The sequence below is a fragment of the Ornithodoros turicata genome, chromosome 9, assembly GCF_037126465.1.
Source record: "Ornithodoros turicata isolate Travis chromosome 9, ASM3712646v1, whole genome shotgun sequence".
NCBI classification, from domain to species: Eukaryota; Metazoa; Arthropoda; class Arachnida; order Ixodida; family Argasidae; genus Ornithodoros; species Ornithodoros turicata.
This window is the reverse complement of record NC_088209.1, coordinates 44244745-44267634: the sequence shown is the minus strand read 5'-3', so window position 1 is coordinate 44267634 and position 22890 is coordinate 44244745. Positions and strand designations below refer to the sequence as shown.

The following is a 22890-nucleotide window of genomic DNA, read 5'->3' as shown; positions in this document are numbered from 1 at the left end:
GTAGAATCACTAAATAAGCTAGACCGGACCAAGTAAACAAGTTCCGCTGCTGTCCAGGAGAGGATTCAACTGTCCTGAGCAACGGAACACGCACTACTAAGCTCCAAATTAACAAACTATCTGGATTGTAAAGAGCGGCAAGAATGCTGATGATATAATTGATCTTCATAGCGAACCCTGAGACTGGGGAAATAACACACAATACACGAGTCTCTGGATTGCTCGATGTGCGCAGCTCACTTTTCTGGGTCGGTACCATCCCCCATATAATACTGAAATCGTCAAAGTACCTTCGAGGCTTTTTTCGCACGATAAACAGGATGACTATTCATCGAACAGGCATGCACTTACCTATTGTGGCCCTGAACACGTTAAAAAATGTGTCTTTGCAGAAACGGTTAACGAAGCATGTCTTTCCCACTGCCGAGTCACCAACCATGATCACCTTGAACACCCTCTCTGGATGCACAATCTGTAAGAATACCTTTCTGTCCCTTACTGCAGTCTATACTGCTGGGGAAGATAGTTCCTGGCCAATTTTCGATAAAAAAGAATAGTATTATTGTCGATTCCGTTTCATGCAACATCTCCTTTGTTTGAGGATGAACCGTCCTCTAGACCGCTAATTGTACCGTTCCGTCCCGACCAACTGGTTGATAATTTGAGGACATATGATGAAATATAACGCAAATTAACGTAGCACGCTATAGTGGCGCTATTCCAGAGCAATGACGAAGCTTTGTTGAGGAAGGTAGGTAGGTGAATGCTCACAGTTTTTGTCTGGCTGGTTATGCGTCCTTCCACCTCTCCACAATCGGTTGGTGACGTCACCCGCTGTGTACCCTGGAGATAATTATGGGCTACTATATGCTTATGGTGTCCACATGAAATTTACGTACGTGGGTATTCAACAGAAACAACGTAACTGAATCACGTGATTACGTTTTGTGATCAACATGAGCGAACGAGGAATATCGCGCTCATAGCCTCATTGCGTCATCAACAACGCACTAATCATAACTTTCCAATGCAGACCATCCTGAGCTAAGCACAGGCGTGGAGTCCTGCCCAACTTACATTTTGGGGCCCATAGCTGTTCGTTCTGTTTGCGTTCTGCCCAGCAATGATGCATCTGCGTCTCAACCATTAGCCACTGTCGATGCAGATAGTGTGCCTGACAAATACCCACGAAGGTTGTGTACGTGCATTACGCGTGTCTACGAGTGGTGATGCTCGCGGACTGGTTGCATCGTTGGGTCGGTGGGACGCATATTTGTCGCCATCACGGACTCGGATAAAAGGGACAAGACGGCTGTTCTTTGTGCCTGCGGGGAGTTTATCAAGTGGCGTCCATCTTTGTCCCATCCACGTGAGTGGTGAATAAAGTTTATTATCTCTCAGCACACATAGCTAGGTTGCATCAAAGGGCTGTATTGGGGTAGTTGGTACATAGCGAGACATAATAGAATAACTGCTGCAAAGAACGACGACAGGGGTAACAACAGGTACGGCACAAGCATCAGCAGACACTCAACTAACTGACACCTACGGGGCACTTGGCCGTCCATTGTAGAGACTGCTGTCCTTCCTGCTCCCTCATATTGACAAATACAAGGAACGCCATGTGAAGGAAATTACAGAGGCATACAATATTGTAACACGAGGTGCCGAATGCGTTAGAGCACCATCAATTTCTAGAACTGATTTGGAGATCTCTCAGCAGTCGCTCTTTTTTTCTTGCTTTCTGATACAGTATATCTAGCTGACTCTCACGTTCTTCACCTTACCACGTTTATGTTGGGATCAGCCAGTGTATTTATATAGTCTGTTTTTTGGAGTAAAACCCCAGTTGAGAGTTTGCAGATGCTTCTGTCGTACCCTTGTCGTCGTTCTTTGCAGCAGTTATTCTATAATGTCTACTATGCATTTCATTACAAAATATATCAGAACTGGGAGTTGTGGGATTCGCATATAAAGTCCTTAAAGCAATTTAAGCCGGGGGGAAATGAAACTGAATTTCGGAGATAATCACTTCCAGGTGCTCAAAACGTCGACGGGACAAAGAACATGGAAATTTAATAGAGAAGCCTCGCGCGGGACTTACGATATGACTGTCCGTTGGCAGTGACGTCAATGAATCTCCACGCCCTGATTCGCTACAATCTTCGTCAGATACGAAACCTTTACACGACGTAGACGTTGCACGGAATTCACAGGACCTGTGGAAAAGGCTCACCTGAAATGCTCTTGAGCGTTTCATCAACAGGGTCAGATTGTGTGAATACCTTACCTACTTCGCGGTCTCACTTTACTCTTTCCAGTGTCATTTCTTGTAGCACGAGAGCCATTGGGTTGAAACTGAGATAAAGCTGCCTCGATTCCAAGGAAGACCGGTGGAGTTGTTCCCCTCTCAAAGTAACTCTCATCCACCTCACAGTCTTCTTGTAGATTTTCATAAACTTCCAGTGTAGGGCTGGAATGGGAGCTTATGTTGTCCTGACATTGATTCAAGAATGCCCCTAGCAAATTTTCCTGTAACTAAAACAAGAAGCTCTAGTTTTACTAACCCTTCACGTGGTGTTCTCGAAATCGCTTTCTGTGGCGGGGCCTCCCCCCAGTAACAGAAATTCCCCAATCATCATCCTTAAAACTGCCTTGTCATCCCAAGTCACGGGTCTGCTAAAAGTATTTCCCGCCGAACGGTTCCCCAGCGGATAATTATTCACTCCCTTCCAGCTTCACTCTTTCACAGCTGAAAAGGATTGCTGATGCGTAAATATACTGCAATAATGTACTTTATTGCAATAAAACCCGCGAAAAGTACAAGTGACTGAGCGAGTGAAAAGAAAAACATGGACAAGTTGGCACGACCAGAGTGGAAGCTGGCTACACCATGCCACGTAAACAACTCCGAGCACATGAACGAACATAGACACCTGGAGTGCAAACACAGATATGCGAAGAGTCACAGCAGTCAAAAAAGAGAAACGGAAGCAGAGGTACAAAAGTAAAAACTTATCGTCGGCACCAGTTGAAAGAAGGGACGAGACCAAGGCAAGCAGCGCAAGCTGACTTTCATGCGGGGGTCGGGTACACAAAACCGTTGCTAACCCAAGAGAGCCGCGAGCGAGCGCTCAAGTTTAAGCAGAGTATCTACAGGGTGTCGCTTTTTTCATACAGATTTTTCATTAAAAAACTATAAGGGCCTATAGTCTTCGCTTCTATCGTCATTCGCATTCCGCCTGCTTTTCTTAACGCATAAAGTTACCTCGCCAATCACCCAACATAGCCTTCTAGAAGAAGATGTCTGGACTGATGAGTCATCAAGAGGTTTCCCTGCAAAGCTCCCATACTTGAAGAGGGGGTTGCCATATTTGGATCACGCCAACAACCTGTGACCGTTGACTCGAAAAATAGAGGAGACTGAATGGAGGAGTGAACCCAGCGAATATTACTCACGCGGGTGTTTTGATATAATCCGATAGCCGGCTCCCGCGTCGAGGGTCGTCCTGTGGTTCCTTGCACGGATCATGTTGGCGACGAACGACGGTCGTTTGTATGGAGGATGCTTCACCAGCGGCTGCCTGGATGTTAGATAATCTAAATTAATGTCGGTTCTGACCCCAAGTTGCAGAAGATACATGTGTCAGAGCACAATCGCTTTCGGGAAGAGAGATTGAAAAACATAGATATAGGGTCAAGACAGTCTACTCCAATGACCAATACACAATGAAACTATGCATTAACAGAAAGAAAAAAAGAAGAAGAACAGCGATTCTCGTAAAAGCCGAGATAAGCAAAACCAGAAGTGAGGAATTTATTACGAAAGAGTTTAGGGATGTAGCCTAGGTAAAGGGAAGTAAAACTTGACAGAATGTAAAGCCGGGGACGAACGAGTAGGGGCCTAACGGCAACGTGATCTATGTAAAACTTCAATGCGAGTATTACAGCAAAACCGGGCGTCTGTCTGTGCGTCCTGGGCCGACTTCGCATGCAGCTCTACCGACATTTGCCGCGTCCACGAAAAATCTTGGAAGGCCGGGATGGCTTCCCAGTCTCGGCGAGAAAGGTGACTATCAACGCAAGACGCAATTGGAAAAGGATTTTTATTTTTTACAACCAATCACGCGCTATTTTTAAAAAAATTGGTTTCGTCGTCCCCCAACTGTACTTCCCGTACACGTAAGACCTTACACTATTCACTCACGTGCAAGTTGGCGTTTGCATGGAGGTTAATTTCATCTTTGTGATCCAATAACTCTTTATTCATTGTCCTGTAAAATGACGAAAGCATTGGAATAATGGTGATGTCAGGTGTTCGAACATGACGCCATAGTCTTCTCTAAACGCCGAGATTTGGGCAAGAAGGTGGGCAAACCCAGTGATGAGCGATGTACCTCAAAACTGTACTTAAAGGAAAGTACCAAGTACGTGGAGTCACTGGTACTCCAAGTATAGCACAAAGTACCATGGCAAAGTACCATGTACTAGGCAAAGTACTTTAAAGCACTCATCGAGTTCATCAAGTACTTACATTGTCGTTTGTATCTTACTGTTCGCTTAGGCAATGCTTTTTATGAAGGTAGCTGTGGACGTCTGCTTATTTTGTCTTTGCATTACCAGTTAGGTGCTTGAGTACTTTATTGGAAAGTACCGGACAAAAGTAATTAAAGTACAGTCCAAGGAACACACTTTGAAATGTGCTTATAGAAAAGTACAAGTATTCGGAAATGTACATGAAGTACTACCTGAATACTTGGCACTCGAAGTACTGCTGTGCAAAATTAATGCAGCCACTTGTGATATCACTCACGAACTACGGTCAGAAGACGCATAGAAATACGACGTTTAGGAAACATTGTCAAAGGCTAGTTGCTAGTTGCTAGCCCTTCGACATAGCTTTGCCATCCATGTCCATCTTGGCTCAATATTGGCTGAATATCGGTAATACTGGTCCAATATTAGTCCAGTGTTGTACCAGTATTGCCGATATCTAGCGGATACTCGGCCAAGGTATTGTGCCACCTTTTCCGTCGGCAAATGCCAAACACTGGGGGTGGAAGGTGATTGTCGCTGCCGGTGATAAAAAAAGATCCCCTCAACTCGCGTGAGGCTGTCCAACAAAATAGTGACCGAATATAAATATATCATAAAAAAGTTGTAACCTTTGGTTATTTTAGACTACAAATACCTGAAGGTCAGGAGCAAAACGAGTAGAAGTCGATGGTAGCCATAGGGCACGCCGAAAGGCGAGACAATTAGGAATGCCCCTGATTGACCGGCTGTAATGCATAACTTCTGTCAACATCTTTTGCATTGCGCCCAGTGCTGTGTGAGCTATCTCAGACAAACTATGGGTTCCATGGGGAGCTGTTGGGCCCTGCCACGCCTCCCTCCATTTTCTACCCTGTCTTGGATTGGATCAAGTGGAATGTGAGGGACCGTCAGATTCTTGAGACTTGAAAGCTGAGCGCTGAGTACGGCGGGTTCTAATAATAGATTCGAGGTTGTCTACAGTATCTTGATGTGGCCTCAACGTTGCTTAGATCGCTCATTTTAGCTCAATATTTGGCGACGATGACGAAGTTGAAAGGTTTTTACTCCTACTTGGCAAATTTCCAAACTTTTTAATGCCGGATTACGCCTTCATTCGGACGCCGAACGCAAGCTTTGAAGTTCCGAACTGTTCGGGTGAAATCCGCACAGGTGGCAAAGCTTTGCAGGAACGGAAAGGGTACACACGCGCGGTTTGGATATTTCATGGTATAGCTGCTTCCACGACGCTGCGGGTAAATAGCGAGTGCACGCCCCTGGAACCTCTTGAAGTAACATTTTACGAGCCCATCTTAGGTTTCCCGTGGCTAAACAGCACGCGTTCGTGAAAATGCCTCTCTCATCCTCTCACAGCATGGCGGTACCTTGAAGCGGAGAACTAGCTTCACAGGCTCAGAATGATATCTTTCCGATTCGTTATTTGTTGCGGGGAAGATGCAGATGTGCTGGTATACCCGCGTCACATGTGCGGATGTGGTATGGGTACAAATCACACTAATAGTGATCACTTTTTACCTGAGCTTCTCGAGCTGCTTTACCAAGTCTTCCCGTTCCATAGCGATATTTTCAGTCACCTGAAGAGCAGTCCTGCAAGCGAATGCAGTTGTGACAGTAAAATTGAGTTGCAATTAACACACACTGTGCAAGCCCGGTTGACCCGTAATACGAACATAAGGAGCAGGACACAGTGGAAAAATTACCTTGCCCTCCGTCGCTTCTCGTCTGTAGATTGGTGCTGGAGACTCTCCAAGCGGCGCTGTGTATCTTGAACAGCACATTCGGAGTCGTGCAGACGTCGGTCGAGTTTCTTTAGTTCCTGCGGTGTTTAGGTGAGCACATGTGAAAGGATACTCTTTCATGATACGAGGCCAACAAAAATGAAATCCCGCAATAGAGCGCTGCACTGCAAATATGTTTCGGCCTGCCACTAATGGGGAAGTACCATGCGACCACGGCACTTTCAATATGACCGCCCCCTTGTTAGCATGCTCGGGGGAGTTTGAGCGTTCCGTTTTTGGGTACAGCGGACGCAAAGCCCGCAGAGCAACATGAAGACGCTACTTAGACAGCTGTGGCACAAAAAGACGCACCTCGCTCCCGACGACACAATCTCTGAAATCTCATACACGGAAACCGCCATCGATGATGTGGTCGGACAACTGAACATATATCACGCACCTTGTGAATAATGACATTCTGCAGCACCACAATGGCATCCGCCAGATGAATGTGAAAACGAATTACTACGCTATGAAGCCGGAGGCAGATGACTTTCTTGGAGGCGTTGACACCGTTGTCATGGCTCGGCATTTCAGGCCGCGAAACTCACCATCACAATCGGTGAGATGGCGGTTGACATGGCGTATCCGTGAGCTCGATCATGCCGAATATTAGCGCACTCACCAGATAACGTCACACCTGTGGCCAGATTAGAATGACTGAGTGAAATTGGAGATGTAAGGACAAGGGACATGAAAAATGTTCTTTATGTCCCTTACAGCTGTGGCCAGATATCGGCAAAATAACCCACAAGAGTGACGTTACCCGACGAGTGCGCTAATATGCGGCACGATCGAGCTCACGGATACGCCATGTCGACTTGACATGAGTTCGTAGGCCATGGCTGAGCTCACGCCATATCAGAATTAAGATTGTGATCTTGAGTTCCGCGGTTCGAAATGCCGAGCTATGCCGGTGACCAATGCTGGATCTACTATGGGCCATCCAGGGAGAGCAAGCAAGGAGCAGCGGCACACTGCATGACCAAGACCAAAGAAGTTCCGGCAGCTCCAGCAATGGGCAAGCTCATGGCCTTTGGAGTCACAGATGCCCAATAACAGAATATTGTAACGGCCGGTAGATGAAGATGAAGTGCATGTCACGCGCAACCATTCTCATGCATTAAATCATTACCATCCTGACGCTGTGCCTCTCGCAACAATATTACACGCATGGCGAAGGTGCCCCCTGTGAGCAGTGTATCATTATACTGTGGCCTGCTTGAGAACCACACGAAGCCAGGAGAGGATCCAGTCCCTCGGTTTAGGGTGTTCTTTGTCGGAGCTCGTGGTGAGGGAGTGGAGAGAGGGAAATCCAATGTATAAACTGACGCTTGGGTGCGATCGCCCCTCCATTGTATCCCCCACTGCATGACGCCTGCATTCGGGTCATGCTGTGGTGTGTGTGTTGCACAATCATACGGCACATACAACAGCGGAGAAAATCACACATCTGCGTTTCGAGTGCCATCCACCACACTCACTGGACCGAATGATTTTCATCTGTTTGGTCTCCTACACATATCCCCCTCGGCGGGATCAAGTTCGATCTGGAAGGGCCTTTTTCTTTCTCTCGCGGCATCCATGTGTCGAAAACCAAGTGCTTTTTACGGTGCCTCGAATATTATGCCAACAAAAAATTAAATTGCGGTTACTTTTTGAATCTGTTTCGTATTATCGCCTTCGTGTGTTCGGAAGATATCGCCGAGTGGTTACTTATCCACATTGCTTCCCTCCTAATCAGCTCTTTTTCTTTTCTTTTTTTCTTCTTTTTCATCTCTGTTCCTCAGAGAGAATCTACGAAGCTACAGCCCTTGCTAAGTCCGACCATAAAGATCTGATTTTTTTCTTTTCACGAATTATCTATATCGTTGATTATTGATCCTCGAAATGATCACACTGTGAGAGAGCTATCTCAACTGAGTATGGTTATGGTCATTTGGGATCACCGGCCTCGGTGGCTCAGTCGGTAGCGTGTTCGCCTTCTGATCCCGAGATCGCGGGTTCGAACTCGGCCGAGGACGCTAGCAACTTGGTGGCAGCGTACAAGTTGCTTCGACACGCCGTCTTCCGCGAGGGACGATAAATACGGGGTGCCGTGTGGTGAGCTTTCATCGCACGTTAAAGAACCCACAGGTGGGCAAAGGCAATCCACAGACCGACCGCTGTGGCGTCGCTCATGATTTCAGTTGTCTCGCGACGTAAACACGCAATTATTATTATTACATTTGGGATCCCAAGAAGCTTGGACGATGGCATGGACTTAAATTTCACTTCAGTGACGTTCCCAGTGCGACTTTTGAAAGGTTCATATTACGGGCGCCGAGTTGAAGGCAGAGCATTAACAACATTACCTTGAGGAGTCGAGCATTTTCTTCCTTGGTCCCTGCTTCGTTGCTGTTGAGGTTCTTGAGTTGACGTTGGAGCTTTGTGCAAGAAAACGGTTGTAGGAATGTGTCGTCGATGCACCAGCTTTACTAACATATGTTAGTCGTTAACACGTCACGAAGATCAAGTGAGTACGTGTTGAAAAACACACACACAGTATGGAGACAAATCCATAAAACTATGTTACCTCTGAGTGCTTGGTCATAACTTCCTGCAAGAGGTGCTCCTTTTCTTCAAGTACCTCTCGAAGCTTTTGCTCTTTTTGCCGTTCCTTGCAACAACAAAAAAAGAAAAAAGAAAACTACCGTTACATGTAGTCTACCCATGCACATACCTTTTTCGAAACCTAACAAAGTGCGCTGGACTAGAACTGATCTGTCCCACCTGGATAACCCCGCTTTCAGCATCGAAGAAATTCTTGGCCTGTGGGTCACGAAATACAGGCCATACACGCGGTTATTGAATTTTTGAAATCCTTCTCGAAACCCTCCGATGTCTTCGTGTCTCTCGGTACATTGTGCCATTGGTGTCTACGTTCATCCGAACCATGTATTGTAATAGTATGACTACAATACTTTTTCTATTAGTAAAATGACATGGATATGGATTTCTCACTGGCCGAGTTCAGAAGCGCACTGCTGCTGTCTCGGGTTCGGTCCTCTCCTGGGCCGGATAACGTCACCTATAGGGCTCTTCGCAACCTTGATCAGAAATGTGTCAAGTATCTGCTGGAGGTATTTAATAGATCATGGAGGTCAGGGAAAGTACCCGACAGTTGGAAGCGCGCACGTGTTATTCGCTATTGAAGCCAGGCGAGCCACCATCGCAGCTCTCCTCCTTTCGACCAGTGAGCCTCACTAGCTGCTTTGGGAAGTTGATGGAGCGCATGGTACTCGCTAGACTGGAGTGGTGGCTCGAACATCGCCGCGTCTTCCCGGAAGAAATGTCAGGCTTTCGACGGCACAGAGCAGCAATAGACTCGGTACTCGATTTAATCACTTCTGTGGAAGACACAAAGGTGCGCAAGAAGACTGTGCTGGCTGTCTTTCTCGATGTTAGGCGGGCGTACGATACTGTCAGCCACGCTTCTGTCCTCCATGGCCTTGTTGATGCCGCCCTGCCTTTCAGAGCTCTCTCATGGCTTACTGATTTCCTTCATGGACGGGAACTGTTCGTCCGCACAAGCCAGGTGGATACAGACTTTGTCGAGTTGACCCATGAGGTGCCCCAGGGGAGTGTTCTGAGCCCCATCTTATTTAACATTGTTATAGCTGGCCTTCGAGGTTGCGTCGGTAGGAAAGTGGCTATTTCCATCTATGCTGATGACATTTGTATCTGGACCAGCGGTAAATCCCGTCCTGCCCTCCAGCGACGCCTCCAACTCGCTCTCGATGCTATCCAGCAGTACCTGTCACTGGCGGGCTTAGACATATCGACGGGAAAGACAGTAGTACTTCCTTTTACAAGGCAGAACATGAGGCCCTTCCAGCTTTCCGCTGCTGGCATACCGTTGAAGCACGTGTCTCACCATAGGTTCCTCGCTCTCACTGTTGATGCTAGGCTCTCATAAGGTGCAGTGCCTCCTGGCGCGAAGCCTCCGTGTGTGCCTCGGCGTCCCCCGAGCAGCAGAGACCCGAGCAGTTATTGCTGAAGCGGGGGACACCCCGCTGGAGGTTCTTCGCTACGGTGAGACCTGCCGACTTTTCCTCCGCCTTTTATCCCATCATCGGCGGCACCCGCTCGTATCGAAGATCTTGAGGCGCAAGCACTGCAAGGTCCGCTCGGTGATGACTCAGCTGAAGCCTAGCGTCCCGCGTTTCGTAGTGAAGACAGTGGCTCCCAGTGCCCCTCCATGGTCTCTGTCAAGCCCAGTCACCTGCCTAACTGTTCCTGGCCTGCATGGAAGGAAAAGGGATACAGCCCCGTGTGTCGCCAAGCAGCTTACCCTGGGCATGATGAACGACAACTACACGGCGTCAACGTCAGTTTTCACTGACGGGTCATCTACTCGGGGTGGATCGTCCTCGGCATTTGTCATTCCATCTCAGTCAGTCTCCTGTGGTCACCGTCTTTCTCACCGAACATCGTCTACGTGTGCCGAGCTTTACGCCATTCTATTTGCTATGCAAAAAGTATCAGCCAGCCCAGCTCAGTCCTGGGTCGTCTTTACAGACTTAAGACCCGCGCTCCAGTGTGTGGCCAACTTGGGGATACGTGGACTCCTCGGTCCTGTTGTCTTTGACATCCTGCAAGCTTATAAGAAGGCGACCATTGTAGGGCACACTGTAGTATTGCAGTGGATCCCCGGACATGTCGGTATCAGCGGCAACGAAGAAGCAGACAGTGCCGCATTGAACGCCCATCAGCACGCAGCTTTTTCCCCGATAATGATGTCGTCGGGCGACCGAAGACACCTCCTCTCGACACTCACCGGTCCCAAAATGCAGGCTCAGTGGGAACACGACATAGCTCACTCCCTTCTCTCTGATGTAGACCCCACGCTTTCTCTCGTCCTTCCTCCGCGACTACCGCGCCCCTTAACTGCTCTCTTCCACCGCATGAGGCTCAACGTTGCCTTTACACCTGCCTTTCAACACCGTCTCGGCTCCACCTCGTCTTCCCTCTGCCCCACTTGTGGAGTGCATGGCGACCTCAGCCACGTCATCCTGGCTTGTGGGCAATACCACCACGAGCGTGCCCTAATGGAACTCTCTATGCAACGCATTGACAAGCGGCCATTCAACCTAGCGAAGATAGCGAAGATCCTCGGTCCGTGGTCGAACGCTGCCCACCAGACGCAGGGCCTTCGTCTTCTGGCGGAGTACTTGTGTCCACCGGTCTGGCGACGGCTCTTTGAAAGCCCCATCATCATCCCTTCATCCTCCCCCAACGCGAAATAGGGCAGTGTACCGCCTCAGCGGCGGTGAATCGCCCACCCCATCACCATCCAATGTATGTGTGTGTGTGTGTCTATTAGTAAAAAGTATTTCTGTTAGTATTATTATACGCCAAAATATGTATTACCCGTATTACTTTATTACTTGTTGAGACAGTAATACTTTTCGGTCTTCCCAGTGGGCATTGGCCACTGCCCCACTATGACTCAGCCATAGTATGCGCTGATAACCAGGCCGATGTTTCTGGAAAATGGGTTCATGTCATTGCACCTTCGCATTGTTCCATTCCGTCTGTCTTAGTCGCAAATCTGAGGTGAAAAGGAGTTTCCCTGTCACCTGGTGTGCTCACTCTCTCTCTGTATATGTGTCAGGAATCTTGTGTACATCCTTTGTGAATGTCTCAAACTTGCCATGGGTGATCTGCTCAGGATGAAGGAATACCTATTTTTGTCACTTCCACCATGGAAAGTCGCACCATTTTGAATGGTGAGTGGTGGCTCCGGACCGGACTAGATCCACACAAATTTTTCGTGGTGGTTCATGGGTACCAGGTCCGACGTGCAAGGCCGAATGCCTTTTTTTTTTTTCAATTCCGTGTCAGCGCCGCGAAGCAACTGTGGCTATGAACGGTGCACAAGTGTAGACAGATGGAGAGAGGACGGCAGAAAGGAGTGGGGGATTAGTATGTGTCCTGGACCAGGCCAGGAGGACTGTACCGACATCCGCCTGGAAAAGTCTACGGAAAACCCAGGGAAAACCTCAGACAGCACAGCCGATGTCAGGGTTCGGCGTGGAAGGCCTATAACCGTAACGCCACGCGAGCCGCTAATGTCAAATATGCAACAAGACATCGTTTTTTTTTTCCCCGAAGATTCCATTTTAAAATAGCCAGTAATTAATCTATTGTTTCATACAACAGGCACTGTAAATTGTGAAGTAAATGTTGTGCACGCTATAGGCTTTTCCAAAAAGTTATGTATTCCTTGTATTACCATATAATGTATTATAATACAGTATTAGTATTATGTATTATAATACACTGTTTCAGAAGTATTATTGTATCACTATTATAATACGTAGGTTTTCTTTTAATGACCCTTGGTTATCTTGAGTTACTAGGTTTTTCTACTTTCTGTTCTATTCACGAGCTCTGGAGCGACCTGACTTTCTCGGGCTCACATTTCCGTTCCCAATCAATCAGAAATGATCACAGATTTTCTTCTTCTTTTTAGCCTTTAACCGCTTGAAACAACCAAACACTGAAATGTGTGGCGACATCCCCCTACATTTTTAACCTACCCCTTCCAGCCTTGGAGACTTTGCTATTTCAGTTGTAATGACGCGTCGGTGTTATGACGTAACAGTAATAATGGCTCTCCCATTTTTTGCAATCCCCTCGTTAACAAATCGAGATCAAGGGGTCGCTAAAACTTGAAGTCCATTCTCTCTTAGCAACGTTATTTAGTGACGTGATGGATGTTTCAGTGACAATAGCTGCCGTTGGTGGAACGGAATGAAGAGTTAAATTCAAGTTGTGGGACAGCTCATCTCGGTTCAAATGTTAATCCGGGTTTATGCAACCGGGTGGTGTATTCCTCACACTGATGACGCCTCCCGTATGGGGAACGAAATGACCGAATTAAGTTGTTTTGTCAAGTCGGTGTATACCTCTCTTTATACCCGGGCCTAAGTCTCCGAGCCCGGCAGTCAAACCAGAAAAAAAAAAAAAAAAAAAAAAATATAGTACACTGTACGAACGAGTGCTACCATCGTAAGTAAGACGGGTTGCTTACTTCTGCCAGCAGCTGTTCCTTGTCAATTTTCATTTGGTTCTCCATCTCTTCATACAGGCGTTCAACATGTTTATCTTGCTCCATTTTTCTCCTAAAAACGAGCTTCTTTATATCTCCGTCCGACAGCATCGACGGTGCATGACGTGAAGAATTTCTATTACGCGTCTTTGAGCTTTCTTCGAAACAACTCACTGAAGGATTGCCTGTCCTAATGTGCTGCATTCGGTTTCATTCTTCTTCATACTGTTCGTAACTTTAGTCAAAAATGTCTCAAAGTGAGCGAGCATCGTCGGATCTTCTTGCCTTAGCCGTACCCAAGTATTTTTCACGTATTCCTCCCTGCATTGGAACACATCGTTTAACGTAAAAATTGAAAATATTTAGACAATTATATTTTCGTATTGAACGGCATTTCTACTCTTTCAGAGGAGCCGGAGCACCGAGGCTGTCAAGGAAGTCTTCAAACTGCTCATCATCTTCTTGATCTTCTACATCCTTTGATGATGACTCTGCTGACTGCGAGCATTCTCCTTGAGGTGCAAAGAAGCAGCTCATGCGTCGTGGTTCCTTGTCGTAACCCAAGAATTTTCCTGCAGGGAAGAACAAGTTTGGAACACACACGCAATCAATCGCCCCTCTTAGATAAGTCACGCACAAAGTTGCCTCTCATTGGTGTTTCATCGAACGCTGTTTCATCGAATCAGTGACGGCCGTTTCGTCGAACCGCTTTTCTATTTTGTCGGAAGCATTCCAGTCGTTACAGATCACTCGAGATTCCTCTTAATAACGTATTCGATGCCCCTGCTATTACTTAGTCCGTTCACGCCTATCCGCTTAAATTATTGCAATCATCTACACGGCAGTAGGGGTCATGTGCAAACAACAACAGTTATATTCTGACGATGATGTGGGGAGGTTCATGTGACACGAGGCAATGGCATGCAGTATTGGAGTATGGAACGTTTTCGCACAGGACAGTTTGGTGTTTTTATTTCTTTTCTTTTTGAAAAAGAAAGTCTCATGCCCTTCATCTGCGGGTCTTCCCGAGTTGGTCCTACAAAGGGATTACGACCAGCAGATGATCGCTTTGCACGCCGAGACTGGGATTCGAATCCTGTCACCGGCTGTGACTTTCCAGACGGCACAGTTCCCCCTGAAGTCGGCTAAGGACGCATACTCCCCACTCCCTCCTGCTATCCTGCTAACACGGATTTAAAAAAAATGGACTCCGTACAATTGCTCACCGTTGGAGCGCTGAAACTAAAGTAATGCTCACCAGCTTATTCAGCCAATTGTTATGTCCCGATTAGAGATGTAAAGACAGGAGGAAAGAAACGGAAATGTTCACGAAATGAAGTTTTCTTTGTTTTTTTGTTTTTTCAATCGCTCAAAGGTTGAAAAAATAGTAAAAAATTCCACATGGCGTTTTTCGTGCACCAGCACATTGTGAGGCTTTCGTCCGAGTGACATTCTGAGCCTACAATGAGCAGGGGCGACAGATGGCAATTGTCATTCATGACAATTGACCGCCGTATTCAGGGCACTTTTGTACAAAAGTTTGTCCGCTGTCGGATGCATTTCTCCTTGTGCAACTTGACCATCCCAAACAAAAGGGTAGATAACAACACGGAGGCGTCTGGAAAGCAATCTCTCAACTGCACTTCGTTCCACCGCCATCTTGATTGTTTTGAAACACAATTCGTACGCTTTGCACTGCGACGCTCAATCCCTTTGAAACATTCCAATCATATCTCCATAAACAACGCATCTTCATTTCAATCACTTTTTTATCAAAGAAAAAGTGATACGTATCCTCGAAACGGCGCCCCTTAACGGCAATAGGCTCACAAAATGGTTGTAGGCAAATATGAATGGAACCTAATCGCTTCAATCTAATCAGTCGTGACGCTCCATAGCGAGATTTCCGGCCAAAGCAGATGTTTTCGATATGGCTCCCATTTTAGATAATTCTTAATAATGACACCCGAGCAATTCAAAATAACCACCATCCTTCGATAGCTTCTCCTGTAGACCTTAATCAATTTTCAAAATACCGGTACTTTTTGCTCGCAACCTGGCCAATACACAGTTTTATCAGAATTATCATCTCCCACTCTAGACACCACTGGGTTGCGCTATCGAGACTACTCCTCAATTTTTCTCGAAAATAATACGAGAAGTAATGGGATTGCCCTTACACTAGATCGGAGTAATGTTCGTGAACACCGTAAAAATATGACACTCAGACATCTCGCAGAAATGAGAACGGCTTCTTCGTAGTGAGGGCCTCGAAAACATACCTACATGTCTTGTACAAGTCGCATGCTGACGGGTTCGGTGAAGCAGACTTGGAAGAGTTGGACGAAACGGAGTCGGATTAAATGGAGTTGGATAAAACGACGTTCGATTAAATGGGTGGACACTGGTCCCCTGGGCAAACAGTAGTTATGTGACTCATGATTGGGATTTCGGGTTTTTGGGTTTAACCGACAAAACAAAAACACAAAAACGAAAAACATACGCCGGTTAAATTGAATGCCATTGGAAATAACCTAGAAAACCCTGGAAGTAACCGAGAACTCAGTTCGAAAACTCACATCGCGGGAAGGAAGGAAAAATGGCTCTCTTGCACGAAATCCACTGAGAAGAAATATTTTTTCAAAATGCAATTAAATTATGTTTAGTAACACGAGGACATTTTGAGGTCACTTAATCGGGCAACTGTGAAGAAAAAAAAAGGAACTTGGAGCGCGTGGCGTTTTAAATTTTCCTGTGAAAGAGGCAGCACAGACTGTCTTCTTGAAAAGTCAACTAGTTCTTGAAACACAGACCCCAAAGGCTTTCGAGATGTTCGCGTAGACCTGTGTCCGAAAGCTCTGCCAATACGCCTTTTTGCTTCTCATTCTTTATGGGAGTATGTCGTTTCACAGTCGTCACTTTCTCACCCAATTTCGACTCAATTGTAATATATATATATATATATATGTTTGTAACACAAACGTCACCATGCCAGTACTGGACAGCTGTTTCGGCCTTGTTGGGCCTCATCAACAGTACGCAGGCAGGCAACGTTTGAGTGGATGGCGTCAGAAGGTCACGTAACACGTGATTCCTCCCGTCAGGGTGAGATAACTCACTCACTGAAAGCCCAGTGCAAAGCCAGTGAAGTATAAAAGGAAAAAAATAGCCAGAGCTCTTTGGCTGCACGTATATGTATATATATATGTATGCACCCTATATATATATATATATATATATATATATATATATATAGGGTGTTTGCTCTAACATGTCCAGAAATTATATTTAAAGCGAGCGATAAAAGAAAAGCAAGTGATACTTTTCTGCTACTTGAGTAAGAAACAGGTACTGCTTCACTAGTAGCACCTGCTTCATAGTCAAGTAGCTAAAACGCAGCGCTGGTATCTCTTTTATCGCTCGCTTTAAATACAATTTCTGGACACGTTAGAGCAAACACCCTGCATATACGACTGAAAGCTCCGAATTCTCGGATAAGCTTTGGAAAAACTCTGAAAAACATCCTCCCAACGTGCGAAACAAGAAAGAAAACAAAATTCTGAAAACCTGGGACCCTACTGATGACGTGCGCTCGAGAGAGAGCAACAGGAAGGGGAGTGCACACGACTTCAGAGTCAACATTCGTCTGGATAGCCTGGAAACCTCAGAGGGACGGTTGTGGGATCTTCAACATGATCATCAAAGCTCTACACTCTTAAACAAAAAAGGGTATACTTTAACTCCTTTCCTTGCCACATATATAACACCCTTTTGAAGAGTACAATTACGCTCAAAAGGGTGTCTCCTCTGCACTCCCTCAAGGGAGTAGCATAACAACTTCTCCCTGCCGGGGAGTAAAATTACTCTCCAGTAGGAAGAAAGGTGTTATGCTACTCCCTTGAGGGAATGAGGAGACACCCTTTTGAGCGTAATTGTACTCTCCAAAAGGGTGTTATATATGTGGCACCCTTTTTTTAAGAGTGTATCTACTAGCGTCGTTAATAGACTAATTGATTGAATGGATCAGATGACTCACCGAATCCAGCAGTGAACTCCTCAAGTGTGAGAAAACCATTGTTGTCCGTGTCCAGCGAGTCAAACACTACCTCCAACTGGTCCGGTTCCAAGGGCAGTTCGCCGTGAAGGCGTTGCATGTCTTTCTTGCTCACAAAACCCTTGTTTTCCTTGTCACACAGCGAGAAAAGATCGTGTGCCTTCCTCGTCAAGGCGTCTCGAAGCTGACCTGGTACCACAGACGATCGACGTCTTTCGGGTGTCCTCTCTTCCATAATTCTAAAGTTGACTCATTTGGGGCTTTAAAAATTTACCCTGCGAAGATAGCAAATTTTTGCACTTCGTAATGAATATACGAGGGCGTGCTGAAAAGTGCATGGCCCGATTTGTCATCGGAAACACAAAGAGCGAGACGAAGGAGAACAAGTGCTACCTGCCGTAGTCGACCACGGTTTGGCGGGCAACCTCTCCACTATCGCATCCTGGGCCGACTTCACAGGGGCTGACAAACACCGCGTGCTACCAACACCCGGCTCTCTTCACGAGCGCCGCCATTTTATTTTTCTCTACATCAAACCAATCAAAATTTTCAAAGGGCTGTCATCAAGTTCCTGTTCAAGCAGGAGAAAACTCCGAGGGAAATCTATGAATACATGACGCGAACGTTAAGTGCCCATCATACTCAACCACGAACAAGTGGTGTGCCAGTGTGGAGACTTTGACACCGAAGACGCTCCAAGATAAAGGACACCTCCAACGTTGTCAACACCCGAAAGCGATGATGATGATAGAAGAAAAAACATGGAGATGTGAACACCGGAAAGTGTCGATCGCGTCCATGAACTCCTTTTGGTAGATCGTCGAAAATCGGTTAAAACAATTTGGAGACCTTAGGAATATCCAGAGAATACATTGGGTTTGTAATTCATGAAGAGTTTGGTATGCGGAAGGCTAACATCTCATTACGCACAATGTCTCATCGCGGCCAATAATCCTTTAATCCCCAAGTGTTTCATTACGGCCAAAATCTCAGTCGGCCAAGTGGTACGTGACAAAATGTTTGATTGCCGATGAGAAACAACGCCGAATGGATCCCTCCAAGTTCATTCTGCAGCATTTTAAGCGTTCCAGTCACATCTTTCTGGAGCGACTTTTTACAGCTGATGACACACACACACATAAATGGGATGATGATTATGAAACATGCTTATGGTCCTGAGACAATCCAACAGTTTCCATTGAATCGCGGCAATCGCGGTCTCCGAGGCCGAAGAAATTCAGGAACAATCAGGGGGAAATTTTTTAATGACCACCGTTTTCTGGGACAAGGAAGGTGTTCTGATGACTGACTATCTCCAGAAGAGTGAAACAGTTAATGGAACGTACTACTGTAGCTTGCTCTACCAGTTCAAGGAGGCTTTAAAAGAATAACGAATCGCCGACTATTGGCGTATCATGTTGTCCCGGTTTTACGTGGCTTGTGTAACACTACAGAGTCTGTCCTCGAGAGTGTACTGGCCAAAAGCGTCAAAGTATGCTTAGGTGTCCACGCATCGACATCAAACAAGCTGGCGATTGCTGAGGCCAGGGAACCACCGCTGGCAGCTCTTCGGATGCAAGAGTCGCTTCGGCATTTCGCCCGTTGGTCTACGCGGCATAATCGCCACTACCTATTTCAGGCCATGCATCAGAGGTCGTGCTCCTCCTACTCACAATCTCTCCAACCATACCGTGGTACTATACCCCGACATAAGCGGCTCAAGTCACCGCTTCCTGGCTGGAGTATGGATAGCCCGAGGGTTAGGCTCACGGTTCCGAAGCTCTCTGTGAAGCAATATGTGCTTATCTGTGTCCAGCGGCAGCGAGCTGACTGCCGACTTAATACATAACATCGAAGACCGTATACACAGATAACTCCACTACAACGACTGGATCGTCGAGTGCCTTCGTCATACCCGCCTGTGGCGTTGGAGTGCCTTTCTCCCATGCGACATCGTCAACAGCAGCTGAACTGTACGCTCTGCTCATGGCTATGGAATATATAGCGTCGGCTCATTTACGGACCAAGTGGGTTATTATCTCGGATTCCCAGGCTGCTCTGCAGTCCCTTGTGTCCGCAGGGACTACCAGTGCTGTCAACCCTGTAGTTGCTGATGTTATAGAACTACACGCAGAGGCGGTGGCTGCTGGACACGACATGTTCTTTCAATGGATTTCAGGACACTGCGGCATACCTGAGCATGATGCGGCTGATGCTGCGGCACACACAGCACATCAGAGGTGTGCGTCACAACTCATCTATTACAGCAAGTCCGACGCTAGGGTCGTGTTGACTGCTTTGTGTCAACTGGCTGAGGCACAATGGCTCTGTGGCGGGGCTCGCGTCTCGCTGCTACCGCGTTGACTCGAAGCTTGCCTCTACTTTCCCGACATCGTTCCCTAGGCCGTTTGCGTCACTTTACCACCAGCTCCGCCTCAACGTGCCCTACAGCCGACGTCTTCTTCACAAGCCTGGAAAGGCGGATTCACCTAACTGTGGCAAATCTGGGACTGTTGAGGACACTGAACATATCTTATTATCCTGTCCACGGTATCAGCAGCATAGATCACCTCTACAAGTTTCCTTAGCTCGGCTGGATGGCAGACCATTTGATGTTGTTAAGGTTCTGGGCCCTAGGACACTCGACCATCAGTTCCACACCATGGAAGCCGTTGTGCGATTTTGCGCAGACTCCAAGTTGGTGGACACAGTGTGTCTGACAGTGTGCGGACAGTGTGTGTGAGTGACTGACTGAGTGTCTTTTCACTCATTGGTTTTATTGTAGATTGCCATTTGTGTTTTCCTAAGTGATCTGAAGTAGCCGGTTCTCGTAAAGAGTGCCTATTTCATTTCTCCATTTTTTTTTTCTTAATTATCAACTCAACTCAACTCAACGTTCCGGCATCAGTCTGGCTAACATTCCCTCTTTTTCTTTTCTTTTCTTCTATTAAACATATCCCCCCGAGGGACGTTTTTCGTAGACAATTTGGGTATTTATAGAGTTCCAAGATGCGCAAAAGTTTCCAGATCAACGTTCCCGGCATTCAATATTTCTGCGTATTTTGTGCTTATTTAGACTGCGTTTCGCGACGCATATTTTGGAACATTTTTGTACATAAAGTCCCGGGCTCTAATCATTAGTTCCAACAGCACCTAGCGCTGCGTTAGAGAATGTGAGAATGATAACGGATGCACTATTGTTTCCTGGTCTACCGCACTCACCTCTCAACGGCCAAACAAAGTATGTGTGCAAAACCAGACCATCTTTTTCTTTCCGTTATCATTTTTCAGATAGTTTCCACCTGATGGGTCAGCAGCTGGCGTCGAGCTACATGCAGGTGTTCTTCCACATGCAGCTGTCACAAGGAGACTGTATTTTCATAAGCACGAATATCACGTGGCTACGATACACCGCATATGGTTCGTGTTGTGACGAGGTCTTTGGAACTGTTTTCGGAATATGTTAAAGAATTAGGAGCGATTCTATGTGCACAAACACGAGCCAGCTCTTTGCTATGAGAAATGTTGGGTTTCATAAATTATTATCCAATATATCGCTATTATTTGCTAACCTTTCGGAACAGCCAACAGAGTTTCGATTGTGTTTCATTATAGGCATATTAGTTGCTGACATCATTAACATTATACTATTTGATATATTACTGCATGAATGTCTCGCAGACAGAACTAGTTTGGAAAATTTAAGTCCGTCGCGGGATTTGCATGAAGCGGACGGGATCTGATCTTTCAAGATGACGTGAGTGAGAGATGCTTATTATTCTTGATTTTGCCACATCGCGTGCAAACGTAAGTTATTCGCACGATTGAAGAAATAATTTCAGAACAGAAGCAACGGACGGGCGGAGCGCTTCGCAGTACACCTATGACAACAACATGTTACAGCAGATACATGACCATGAATCATGAGATGTATGACCTGAATTCGTCAGCACTTGACTGGGTGCTCTACCGAGGTGAACCCTTTCAACAGCGCTGCATGCGTACATGAGTCGTTCTCAGTGTCCCTTTATGATGGATGAAGGAACGCATCATGGGATGACTTGGTGGCGGGAACATCTTTGTGACAATCGCTTGGGATCTCCGAATGGCAACCGCTATGGGAATGGGCTTTCAGACGTAAATGGTCCTCCCAACAGAGACATTTCCTGTTGTCAAACACTCGTATTGCTCTTTTGAAGCGCCATAGGGCAGAGAAAAGAACCACGTGACTATAGCACAACCCACGCACGGCAATTCTCGGAAAGCCTTACCTTTGCGGCACGATTGCCTGCAGACAGAGTGACTGGACGTGGCGCGTCAGTAAGAACAGGGCGTCGTCTATGACGAAAGGCGCGCACCTGCTATACGCTCACGGCGAGGCGTCCGTCAGGGCATGGCTCTGTCTAAATTCATCTATTCCCAGGCAATCAGGCTGTTTTCGCCACATCAACAAAAGAGGAAAACTGCCTAGAGCTAACGGTGGTGTGCTCGTATCGTTCTATTACACGCTACATGAACAAATGCCTTTCGCGATGGTGTCTGATTATGTTGTTAATCAATGTTTAAGTTAGTTTAGGGTTGTTTTTGCCACTGCACCATGCGGTCGAGGGCGCTACCCACAGGTTAGAACCGTGTCCTATGTTAGTTTTCAGAGGTTAGGTTAGTTTAGGCTTGTTTTTGCCAGTGTACCATGCGGTCGAGGGGGCTACTCAAAGGTTAGAACCGTGTCCTAGGTTAGTTTTCAGAGGTTAAGTTAGTTTAGGCTCGTATTTGCCAGTGTAGCATCGGTCGAGGGCGCTACTAACAGGTTAGAACCGTGTCCTAGGTTAGTTTTCAGAGGTTAGGTTAGTTTAAGCTTGTTTTTGACAGTTCACCATGCGGTCGAGGGGGCTCGTAGATAAGGTACTCTCTCCAATCCCTTTTCAGCTGGACCAGTGAGACAACCTGGACAAAGCCACTCCCTCAAGGACGATGACCTCACACTTGAACCTGAGAAGACAGCATTCTGAGACGTGACACACTGACAACCGCCAGGTGGCGGAATTTTTCCCCTTTCCCGATGACGCCACTATGCAAGACTTTATAAGCTCTGTGTATCACTGGCATATTTTTGTCCTGACGAAGGCGGAGCTTCCGCCATAACGTAAACAACCCTTCTAGCATTCCAAGTGCGTTAAATATAAATAAATTCGCCTTTTTTTTTTTCTCACTTCCCGTACTATCGCACTTTGTGTTTCGTTTTTAATTTCATATATATATATCCGTGTTTCTGTGCACTATAACATTGTACCCTACTGTGCTGCTTTGTTTCAATCAAAACGTGCACTAGTACCGAGGCCCTTGAGGGCCTTCTTGGAATAAAAAAAACGTTCGCATTTCCTATAGCCTATGTCATGGCCATGTTTCCC

General features: G+C 46.5%; 1 protein-coding gene across 3 annotated transcripts in view; it reads right to left on the bottom strand.

The window, feature by feature from the left end:
• LOC135369077 (EF-hand calcium-binding domain-containing protein 4B-like) overlaps positions 1–21861 on the bottom strand; it is a 28506-nt gene extending 6645 nt beyond the window's left edge. Inside the window, exons 1-15 of one of the 3 annotated variants that reach the window (XM_064602727.1) lie at positions 21754–21860; positions 17465–17757; positions 13829–14000; positions 13603–13749; positions 13411–13501; positions 8908–8991; positions 8687–8758; positions 6255–6370; positions 6070–6141; positions 4208–4274; positions 3460–3584; positions 2291–2473; positions 2105–2219; positions 772–843; positions 352–472 (exon numbers count right to left, since the gene is read on the bottom strand). In XM_064602727.1, coding sequence (XP_064458797.1) covers positions 352–472; positions 772–843; positions 2105–2219; positions 2291–2473; positions 3460–3584; positions 4208–4274; positions 6070–6141; positions 6255–6370; positions 8687–8758; positions 8908–8991; positions 13411–13501; positions 13603–13749; positions 13829–14000; positions 17465–17717 — 1690 coding nt within the window. In that variant the 5' untranslated portion in view covers positions 17718–17757; positions 21754–21860. Of the gene's footprint in view, positions 1–351; positions 473–771; positions 844–2104; positions 2220–2290; positions 2474–3459; positions 3585–4207; positions 4275–6069; positions 6142–6254; positions 6371–8686; positions 8759–8907; positions 8992–13410; positions 13502–13602; positions 13750–13828; positions 14001–17464; positions 17758–20704; positions 20784–21753 lie in introns of those variants that run through there. The other 2 variants (XM_064602728.1, XM_064602729.1) reach the window with 2 other exon arrangements.
• Positions 21862–22890: the final 1029 nt, after the last annotated feature.